This window comes from Carassius auratus, chromosome 34 (genome assembly GCF_003368295.1).
Source record: "Carassius auratus strain Wakin chromosome 34, ASM336829v1, whole genome shotgun sequence".
Classification (NCBI taxonomy): Eukaryota; Metazoa; Chordata; class Actinopteri; order Cypriniformes; family Cyprinidae; genus Carassius; species Carassius auratus.
In genome coordinates, this window is record NC_039276.1 from 26,551,483 (window position 1) to 26,563,115 (window position 11,633).

General features: G+C 36.8%; 1 protein-coding gene across 2 annotated transcripts; it reads left to right on the forward strand.

Annotated features, from left to right (window-relative positions):
* The first annotated feature begins 981 nt into the window (after positions 1-981).
* On the forward strand, positions 982-8,481 carry LOC113053647 (Na(+)/H(+) exchange regulatory cofactor NHE-RF3). Of its 2 annotated transcripts, none has more exons than XM_026218821.1 (9): positions 982-1,057; positions 2,621-2,832; positions 2,924-3,152; positions 3,748-3,884; positions 4,341-4,536; positions 5,582-5,778; positions 6,588-6,800; positions 7,064-7,390; positions 7,934-8,481. In XM_026218821.1, exons 2-9 carry the CDS (start codon positions 2,626-2,628, stop codon positions 8,000-8,002), a joined length of 1,575 nt encoding a protein of 524 aa, XP_026074606.1. In that variant the 5' UTR covers positions 982-1,057; positions 2,621-2,625; the 3' UTR covers positions 8,003-8,481. The 2 variants fall into 2 exon arrangements, with proteins under 2 accessions (XP_026074606.1, XP_026074605.1); XM_026218820.1 differs by having other exon boundaries at positions 1,008-1,057; positions 2,532-2,832.
* Positions 8,482-11,633: the final 3,152 nt, after the last annotated feature.

Sequence of the window (11,633 nt, forward strand, 5' to 3'; positions counted from 1 at the left end):
GAAAGTTATGACTGATGAGGCAGGTGGAGGGAGGCATCAGCGCCCTCTTGTGGAAGCAGAATGGTTGTCTAATAATTCAAAGAGGATTTGGTAAAGCCCCTTGTGCTTTTTAAAAAGAGATTAAATTATTTTTTTAAAGGACTAACATAATGCATTTTAGTATTAACACATTTTCTCACCATTCCATCTTAAATTAATACATATCCATACTACAGACAAGGTCTTAAACTTCAGTAATCATATTTCATGGCAGGTTTATTGATTATACATTTCTAGTCACATATTGACTAGGAAAAAAAAGTTGATGATTATTTGATTCAATTATATGATTCTAACATTTGCTAGATTTGCATCTAGATTTGCTTGTCTATGAACATGGCTTTGTAGATTTTGATCAGTTTGGTCAAGTATTTTATCTTGCATCTCATATAGTTGATGAGCAGTTTAAGCACATATTTTAGGTGTAAATGAAGTGCCTAAGTCTATGTGCGCATTTGCAGAGGCAACACAAACTAATTTGTGAATATACACACATTCATGGTCCACTTGACTCTATCACAGGATTTAGGATTTAGCTTTAATGAGTTTGCTAATACTCAGATCATTTGAGTGGCCTCCTTAAAACACCAATTACATTAAGAGGGTATGCTTTACCAGAAGACTGACCTGTGAATCAGTTATTTGCACAGGCATCTGTTCTTTATTGGAATAGAGAGAAAGTAATAAACATAGTGACACCTGTTTCTCTTTTTTTAACACACTCTTACAGCCCAGTTAATAGAGTGAATAAGATATATAATTGGTTCATCATTACAAATGAAAATATCTCATTAAAAACATTATATTTTTTGTATAAATTGCTTTAGGGAACAATATTGTCACTCATGGCAACAGAGAATAAACCAAGAGCCACAGGACATGGTTAAATAACTCACCTTTTAGATCAACCTTTGGCCTGTCAAAGTCCTCCACACACACTTACACAGAGCTAGATAACACCTGAGCAGAAGCAGGCAGCCACCCCCTTTAGATCGGGACACTGAGGAAACTGCAGCTGGTGAGTCACACACACTTCTTTTCACAACATACTAGATGTACGTTTAGAAAAATCATGTTGCCTTCAGAAAGAAATATGTGCTGTGTATATAAAAAAATTTCAGTGATGTCATTATAATATTATTTTATCAGAATAGGATAGAATAGATTTTAAGCGAAGACTCTTGTGAATCATGTCAAGAAATTTAACAATGCAGTTTGGTGGCTTAAGTGAAGTTTTTGCTTTCATATAATTTGTACAGATGAGAAACTTGACGCACGTATAGCATTAATTATTAAACACCTGCAAGGAGGTGGTTTTAGGCATAATGTGATGATGTGAAAGCATTAGCAGCTCATAGAGCAGTTCATGGAGCACTCAAGTGTGAGAAGCTGATGTGTGAGGTATTGTGGAATTGATGTGGAATCTGTTGTGCTTGAACCTACAGCTAGATGCTTCTGCCTTTTCCCCTGGTAAAACATTTGTCAAAATGAACCAAGACTATAGGCAATCTTTCTAAAGTCTTAAAAGCATTAATGATGGTTCTTCCCATTAAGGATTTCATGATCAGCATTTGTAATTACTGAGACAGCAAACTGCAAGGTACACTTTAGAAAAAGAACAAACAAACCACTTTGTTAACATTTGTGCACTCACTCCTATTTTATTTATTTATTCAAGATACAAGAGTTTAAAAAGCAAAATGTGCTTTGACAAACACATTCAGGCACTTCATCAGAGTTCACTCTCACTCTTTGTTTTTTTTATTTTTATTCTTTGTTTATGTATGTATAGTATGTATTATTTGTTTGTGGGTTTAATCGCTCTGCTTCAAATTTAACAAGAAATCACAATGTACTTTATATTTTTTAATGAACATACTAGGTCTTATTGTGCAAGATTAATAAGGGCACATTATTAAAAAAAAGTTGAAAAATTAAAATGTTTAATGCAATTTATACACCAGATTAATACAATATTATTTGCTCTAATAATTTCATTTGATTTTAACAATTACATTTTGTAACTATTTAATTTTAATTTATGTTTAATTAAGAATTGCTTTGCCTCTGATTTTTTTTTTTTTATCTATATCTGTTTTATGAAATGTTTTTTGGATACCCTGTTTTGCACAGACATTTAAGTAAATTACTTTACAAATGTCATTTTACGTCGACTTTAAAACTTCTGTGATTGAGTTCAGCAGGTGCACCCTAAAACAGGGCAGTGATTATATGGCCTTTGATAATTCTATATTACCCCAGTTATCACTCCATTTCAAGGACATACAATTACATAATCATGTTCACCTCTGTGTGTAATCTGCTGCAGTCTGTTGCCATTGATTACTAATACCTGTGATTAATCAAACAATATTTTGCCATTATATCACCGCTTTATATTCTGAGAAATGAATGCCACAATGCTGGATTGTAATTACCAATTGTATCACGAGATGACTGGTATATAATGAATTGTGTGCATCTATGATCAGATAACATCAGATGTATAAAGAAGAGCATATTACCACATCAGATGACCTCTGCATGAAAGCAACACTGATCGATGGATCTCTCCTGACAGGAAAAATGGCTGGGCCAAAGCTACATATCATTACTCTGACTAAGCGAGAGGGACAGGACTATGGCTTCTACCTCCGAGTGGAGCACGGCGAAGATGGTCATCTGATCAGAGCTCTGGAGATGGGCGGTGTGGCTGAACTGGCCGGTCTGAAGGACGGAGACCGCATAATCAGAGTCAATGGAACATTTGTGGATAGTTTGGAGCATAGTCAGGTATGATGCATTTGAAAATTTACTTTCTGTCAATTTAATTTATTTCAAAAGTTTGGTGATAAATCTCACACTCGTCTTTTTCTCGGGACAGGTTGCAGATTTGGTGAGAAAGAGTGGGATGAGTGTCACATTGCACGTCCTTGGAGAAGAGGCATATAAGACGGCCAAAGCCAACGGTGTGAATCTTGCTGACCCTCATTCTCAGTCGGGTCAGAGCCAGCCCACCATGAATGGAGTGTCTGCACCCGCAGCGAAAGCCAAACTTTGTTATCTGACAAAAAACAGCAGTGGATTTGGTTTCTCCTTAATGTCTGCCAAAGGTAAGCAAAAAAACTCACATAGCCAGGTCCCAATAATGGTGAAAATGACAGAGATATTAAATGTGTGTAGACATTATGATTTGAATTTTTACATTCTTAACATAAAACGCTTGAAAATAAAGGTTCCAAGAGAGGGTTTTTGTAGAAATGCCATAGAAAAACCATTTTCGGTTCCCAAAAGAATCATTTAAAAAAAATTTTTTTTTTTTTTGAAGAACAAGAGTTTAATAATAATGGAAAAAGCTTTTTTTTCCATTATAAAAAAAACCCTTCTGTGCAGTGGAGCGGTTTCATGGATGTTAAACCATCTTAGTGGACCGTGCCCAACTTAGTTAAATTCAGTCATTAGCTAATCCTCATAAATCCTTATGATTAGCTTGTCGGGTTAGAGCTTAACAATTCAAGAAAGTGTTTTCCATTGCTGTCAACAGTCAGTGAATGGTCATCTGAGCCTGAGAAAGTGAAACTGTAACTCATTTTCTTATACCTGTTTTGAATTAATCTACCAATGTTGATCATTGTCAGAAATATGTTGTCTGACATGTGAGATGAAGCACTAACAGGAGTTATTTGCTCTAACCCTGTTTTCTCTCAGGTACTCAAGGCATATTCATGACAGACGTGGTGTCTGGAGGAATAGCTCATCAGGCCGGTGTGAAGCTGAGTGATCGCATAGTGGAGATAAACAGTGAAAATGTGGAGAATCTCTCACATGATCAGATTGTGCAAAAGGTACGTTCAAATTATGCTTCATTCTAACTGCAAACATTTAACATTACCTCTTAATCACCAATTTTATAAAACAGTAGCTTTGCCATTTTAGAAAATCTTTAAAGGGATAGTCCACCCAAAACTGAAAATTCTGTCATCAATCAATCATGCTCATGCTGTTCCAAACCTGTAGGACTTACTTAATTTCATGGAACACAAAAGAAGATATTTAGAAGAATGTTGGTTAACCAAACAGTTCCGGGTTCCACTGACTTCTATTATGTTTTGTGTTCATGCAGTGGAAGTCAGTGGGACCCAGAATGTTTTTGTTACCAACATTCTTTAAAATATCTTATTTTCTTTGCAACCTGAATGGATGCTGCTGAAGACCTTGACTCTTCTGTTTTACCTTACATTACCCCAAAAATCAGTGTTTTAGGAAAATATAAGAATAATGTACTCCTATTATTATTGTAGGTGAAAGCAGCCGGGGACAAACTGATGCTTCTGTTGGTGGAAGAGGACACTGACAAATTCTTCAAGAGCAAAGGCATTCGACCAAGTATGGTTCATGCCACAGTCAGGCACCTCCCACATAAGCCACGCATTGCAGACATGACTAAGAGAGCAGATGGTTATGGTTTTATCCTGAAGGAAGATCCTAACCGTGCAGGTAAGTGCTTGCCTTGTGTCATGGTGAGGAAGTCAACATGAAATTTAGCCTATTAAACATTTTATTGTTAAAATGATTTAAATTTAGCCTAATTGCAGTCTAAATTAAACCTGCTTCAGTTGTTCAAAAGAGAGTTTAAAATAGAATATTGGTGAAGCTTTTATTTTGAATATACAACACCTTTCCAAAAGCACCTTGTTCCTTTCTGAGTGTTATGTTATTGTCAGATTTGTCTTGGTGGTTTATCTTTTGGTTCCTGCTGAGGGTTTATCAGTTCATCTGTATCTGACCAGCCAAGAAATGTAAAATAGTTGCAGATAATGTTTTTATTGATTATTTTGTAAGTTTTTAGTATTTCATACCTATTTAATTTAATCCTAAATTACTTACAGTACACCAATTGCATAGACACCTCTCTGGAGCAACCTGCTCACAGACATGAACTCAGGGGAAATACAGCGGGCCTGTAGCTTCCTGGATCCTGGAAATTTGGTGTTAGCACCCCAAATTCGGTAGTTCTTCTGTTTATTGTTCTTTCTAGCATGGTGGCGCATAATGAACTTACTGAAGTTAACTTCAGTGTAAGGGCAATGTGTTCATGGCATTGTGTAACTGTGATTCAGAGGAATGTTGATGACACTGTACAGTGAAATGCAAAGGTTATCTACTGAAATGTCTCTAAGATGCTGTAAAAACACAATGTTCTTGTGTGCAGTAAATGATGTATTTGGATTTCTAAATTGCCTAGAATGACAGGGTTTTGGCCTTGATTTGAAAGTGAAAGTGACGTGACATACAGCCAAGTATGGTGACCCATACTCAGAATTCATGCTCTGCTTTTAACCCATCCACACACCGTGAACCCTAACCCGGAGCAGTGGGCAGCCTTTTATGCTGCGGCACCCGGGGAGCTGTTGGGGGTACATTTTTAGGCAATTTACAAATCCAGGACATGTGGTCACTTTAGATAAATTGGAATTAGAAAAAAAATATTTGTTTTATGTTTTAATATTTGATTCATGTCATATTTTCTTATCTGTCTTAGGTCATTACATTGGAGAAATAGACAAAGGAAGTCCTGCGGAGCGAGCAGGACTGAAGAATATGGACAGACTAGTGGCTGTAAATGGACAAGAAATAGATAACTGCAGGCATGAACAGGTGGTGGAAAAAATATCTCAACAAGGAAACAAGTGCTCCCTCCTGGTGCTGGATGCTGAAACAGAGAAAATGTACAAATTGGTGAGTTCTTTTCATTCACTAAGATTGCTGCAATTGTAACCCCTCTCTCCCAGGTCCTCACCGCCCCAGCTCATCTTCGCTTCGAGTGGGCCTTGAACTCTGGTCTCCGGCATGAAATGCGGATGCACTAACAAGGAGGCTAAATGACTGCAGCCACTAATGCATCACTTGAGATAAAGGGAGTGAGGTTTACCTGCACAGCACCTACCCATTGACCTCTGTTACACTCACCCCACTTAACCTCACTCCCATCCGGGTCACGGCACCAATGTAACCCCACTCTCCCAGGTCCTCACCGCCACACCTTGTTCTCACTCCAAATGGGCCTCGAAAATGGGTCTCCAGCATGGGAGGCAGACACACTAACAAGGAGGCTAAATGGCTGCAGCCACTAGAGTCAGTTTTTAGTGCAACTCTTGTGATCAGGTGGAGTGAGGTTTACCTGCACAGCACCTACCTGCTGGCCTCCGGGTCACGGCACCAATGTAACCCCTCTCTCCCAGGTCCTCACCATCTCGCTCACACCTCGTTCTCACTCCGAATGGGCCTCCGGCATGGGAGGCAGACACACTAACAAGAAGGCTAAATGACTGCAGCCACTAGAGTCAGTTTTTAGTGCAACTCTTGTGATCAGGTGGAGTGAGGTTTACCTGCACAGCACCTACCTGCTGGCCTCCGTTACACAATGCAGCAATAAATAGTGATTTGAAATATTTACACTGATACTGAAAAATAAACTGGTAACTGTGTATTTAAATGTAAAATGTGAATCTTAAATTACATTCTGTATTAATTGTGTAATATTATAGGGTGGTGTTTCTCCACTTCTGTACTGGGAGGAAATGAGAGGATCCCCGCCCAGCTATCCTGCGCATGAAGCTGAAGCTATACCTGCTCCAGCAGTACCTGCCCCAGCAGATGTGGACCACAAACCCAAACTGTGCCGGCTGGAGAAGACCGCTGCTGGATTTGGTTTCCATCTCAATGGCATCCTGGGAGTTAACGGACAGTACATCAAAGAGGTGGGACATCAAGAGATTCAATTGTTTTCACAATGAACAGATTTCTGCTGATTTTAATCAATTTAAATATCTTTTTTTTTTAAAACATGAAAACAAATTTTCAGTGGATGGAGAATTGATTTTAATTTTGGAGATACACCCAGTCACTTTCATTATATGTGGACATGATATTCTTCAAAAATGTCCTTCAGATATAGAACTTGAGGGTGGGTAACTGATTTTCATTGTGGGTTGAATTAACCTGTTAATGTGTTTTCTTACAGGTGGTGAAAGGTGGAGCAGCAGACAGAGCTGGACTGGAGGATGATGACATTGTTGTGGAGGTGAATGGAATGAATGTGGAAATGAGTACACATGAGGAGATTGTTAAGCTCATCCGTAAGAGCGGGGACACGCTAGTCCTCCTAGTGGCTGAGAGGACAGCCTATGAGCACCTTAAAGCACAGGGAATCACCATCACTCCTCAACTGCTGAATAAAGAGCCCTCAGCTGATGTTCCAGCACCTGCTTATGCACAGGATGATGAGAGGAAAAATACAGAGAGTGACATCGAAAGACCGGCCACTCCACCTGCTCAAACCCGGTCAAGGGTCAGTACTGCTTTTCAGCATTTCTAAATGGTTCCAGTATTCACAATATACCTCACAATACAACGTTTTAAATTCTGCCATCATTTACTCACGTCCATGCCATTCAAGACCTGCGTAATGTAAAATACATTTTGAAGAACTGTATGCTGGCTGAATTTTCTGTTTTAATTGATTTCTATTTAAATAAGTATTGTTTTTTTTTTTTATTATGCTTTAACGAATCTGAAAAAGTCTCACGATATCCACAAAAATATTAAGCATTATCAATTGTTTTTAACATTGATAATAATAAAAAATGTTTTAAAACATATTAAAATAGTAAACCGCTATAACAATAATATTACATTTTGCATCTTTACTGTATTTTTGATCAAATAAATGCAGCCTCGGTGAGCATAATATACTTATTTCAAAAACATTACAAAAATCTAGCGGTAGTGTATATTGTGATTACCTTATTTAGTCATATTAATAAATCTATTAACTCTTCCTTTAAGGGTACAAACCATGACCTTGCTAACTGTAACTTTTTTTGCCCCCTAGTCATCATCGTCTTCATCCTCTTCATCATCATCTTCAGCATCAGATGCGAGTGAGGACGAAAAACTCTGAACTAAAAGATATTTCCAATACTGTGATTTAGTGACAGTGACACTCACCTGATCAAGTCCTGTATAATCTTTGAACAAAAGACTGTAAGACCACTGATCAATGTGAAATTACAAGGACATTAGTGACAATGATTATTTCTGCACTGCTTTCATTGGAAACTACAACAGCAACGATCTATTTGAACTGGATTTATTATGCTTCTGATGCATGAAATAAAAAAGACAAGTTGTTAGGGTCTTTCAGGCAATGCATACTTCTTGATATATAATTTATTCTACAGAATAGTTTGTCATTTTCTCATTGATGCCTTTTGAATAAAATATCTTTATTTGGTGTGATGTCGAATGGGAAAACCATTCTTATTTTAAGTGTTAGCACCAATGTTTGTATATTTTAAGTACATAACACATAAAGAAAAATATATATCAGTCAAATCTACAAGCAAATCAAAATCATGAATTAAAAATCAATGCACACTGGCGCGTCATTCTGTACTTGCGTTTTTAAATTCAAGGCCACAGTCCAAAACAGTGAATCTACTCCCTCATCCAGGCATAAAATTTCACTTCAAGAGTTAACAAGTGGATTTGATGAGTTTGAAGTTTGGTGTTTAAAAAAAGATATGTAATCTATATATTGATATTTCTCTATACACGGTGTTACAAATTATATTATTGGTATGCTATGGCAACTTATGATTTTACATTTTATAACTCATCAAAATAGGTTGAACATTTTTATGAAATTCAACATGATGCTTTAGATAGGTTTAATGTCATTTAAGTTGAAATTACTTGGAAAAAATTAAGGCAGCAACATTTTTACAGTCTGAGCGTAGACTTTTTCTAGCAACAAAAAGTGTCGCTGAAAAATGAAAAATATGCATTATTCTAGCTTAGGGTTAAGTCATTAGGCTATATATGTACATAAACAAGTAGTTGTGAAGAATATGTTAACACTACATCGGTGGTGTCCTGTATGTACAGTCACAAAAAAAATAATAATAATAATTTCATCAGTCCATCAATTCATCATTCAGGTTCTTCAGCGTATGCAAGCATTAAAAGCTGTCATAATATGTAGTAGGGCCCCTTTCTTACACAGCCACATCTTCATCAGAGGCTAAGATGGCCAAAAGTGTACAGTGTGCAGTGTTAAGTTGTAAACATAGTGTTGATAATTAATGACACATTATTAACTCTCTTATCAACAACACAACACTGTTCAATATATTCAGGTCCCTTTCTAAGCATATGGGTGATCCTAACATAAAACCCATTATAAACGTGATATAAATATGATTTCTAGTCATGTTTTCATATAGAAGGCAAAAACAAAGTAGTTTTCCCCTTGAGTGAGCAGAGTCTGGAGGCTTAGAGTGAGCCGTGGTCTAGAGATTAACCAAGCGATCCACAGTGCAAAATTGATGTATTTCTGGATCGGCTCCAGACATGACAAAGTGGATATCATGCTCTTCTGGAAGACCAAACAAAGTAGTTTTGCTTTCACAGTGAAACACACAGCGTCTATACGACATGGTGGCGGCAGCAACAACAATACTACAACGGGAATAAAAGGTATCCCTTGTTTCTTTGCGTGAACATCTGGGCAGCGTTATGCAAATCTTCCCACATGCTGATGTAGATACTGTATGTGGGGGCGTGTGAGAACAAGCCGTTTCAGGGGGGCATGGACGAGTCTTAACTTTTATAAAGAATATCTCTTTGGATTTGAAACTTTAATCTTTGCGACTTCACAGATCTTCTTTATTCACCAAAAGCTTGTAACACTACAAAGAGAAAGGAAAATTTGAAATCGCATCATGTGACCCCTTTAAATAGCCTAAACTAAAAGAATGACTGTATATATATATATATTTTTTTTTTTTTTTTTTTTGAGGGGGGGGGGTTACAAAAAAAAGGTAGGATATGGATTTAATTGCGTACTGTTGCAGGCTACTGATTTTATTGATGCTCATGCTAACTATGGTATTTGAGTCAACACGCGTCTAACTAAGTGACATTTTAGTTTAGTAGCCAACTTAATCTTTATTACAAAAAGATAAAAATAATCTTTAAAGGTTATTCAAGATCACGTATTGCTGCCAAGGTATCTAGTCTGTACAGTGCTTTGTCATATGGTGCTGTTTGGTAGAAAACAATCTAATTTGTTTGTCTACACCATAACGGCAGCAGACTTTAAAGGGTTAGTTCAGCCAAAAATGAAAATTGAGCCATGAATTACTCACCCTGAAGTCATCCTAGGTGTATATGACTTTCTTCTTTCAGACGAATTCAGTTGTAGTTATTTAAAAAAAAAAATGTTTTTGTTTTTTTTTATCTTTCAAGGCCGTTTGATGCAACTCTAATGCCAAGGTGTTGCACTCCATCAGTCCTTTGGAAGTTTAATATAAAGCTCATCCATTGAAAACAATGTCTGACATGGCTCCAGGGGGTGATCAAAGACCTTCTGTAGCAAATCAATGCGTTTTTGTAAGAAAAATATCCATATTCAAAACATAATAATCACTGTAATCTAGCTTGTGCTCACAGTTGTATATGAAGCAGTTCTGGGGAAATGAGTGACGTATGAGGTGAAATCCAACATTTGTTAACAGGAGCAAAGAAAGCAAAGTTTCTTTAGCAAAGGAAAACCAGTATCCTCTTGGCTTACATCAAAATCCTCTAATATTCTTTACAAATCCTCGTTTTATACTTCTAATTAATGACCGTTGTTTTGTTTTGATCTATCCACTGCGTTTGTTGGATTGTAGATAAAAAAGAAAAGAAAAAAGAATACAAATTTTCAAGCCCTGAAATAATGAATCAAATCAGTTACAATCAAATAACTCTTACAATCAGATTAATTTTATTAAATTAGTCAAAATGTCTCACAGCTCAGCCAAAAACTCTGAATGAGTTATGAGTCTTAATTTCTTTAATGACTTACTGAATCAGTCTGAACAGTTCTTGGCTGAATCATGACTTCCATAGTGGAAATAACTGAAGAAATATTTCTGTAGTGTGTATAATTAAAGGGTAAGTTAACCCAAAAATTTAAATTAGGCTGCGTTTTACTCATCCCTGAGGCATCCTAGGTGTATTTGGTTTTCTTCTTTCAGACGAATCCAGTCTAAGTTATATAAAAAAATGGTCTTTGCTCTTTCAAGCTCTATCATTGCAGTCACCGTGTTGCATTGCTTCAGTCCAAAATACCTGAAATATAAATTGCCCTTCCATAAAAAAAAAGTGTCTTACATGAGACCTCATAAGTAATTCCCCCAGAACTGCTTAGTTTACAACCGTGAGTGCTAGATTAAAGTGATTATTACATCTTCCACAAATGCATTGATTTGCTGCAGGAGGTCTTTGTTCACCCACCGGAGCCATGTGAGACACTTTTTACTAAACTTCTCATAAACCGAAGGAGCACAACACCCACTATATTGCATCAAATTGCTTGAAAGATCAGACACCAATTTTTTAAATAACTCCAACTGAATTCGTCTGAAAGAAGAAAGTCATATACACCTAGGATGACTTCAGGGTGTGTAATTTTTGGCTTAATTACATTTTTTGGCTAAACTAAACCTTTAATGGACAGTGAAAAAAGGCAGATCACTGTATAACTC

Bases quoted from the DNA above. Each gene is read 5' to 3' on its own strand.
- LOC113053647 (XM_026218820.1), top strand. From the start codon at position 2,542: ATGTATAAAGAAGAGCATATTACCACATCAGATGACCTCTGCATGAAA. The intron at 3,885-4,340 runs GTACGTTCAAAT...TTATTATTGTAG, and splicing joins ATGATCAGATTGTGCAAAAG to GTGAAAGCAGCCGGGGACAA. The intron at 7,391-7,933 runs GTCAGTACTGCT...TTTGCCCCCTAG, and splicing joins CTGCTCAAACCCGGTCAAGG to TCATCATCGTCTTCATCCTC.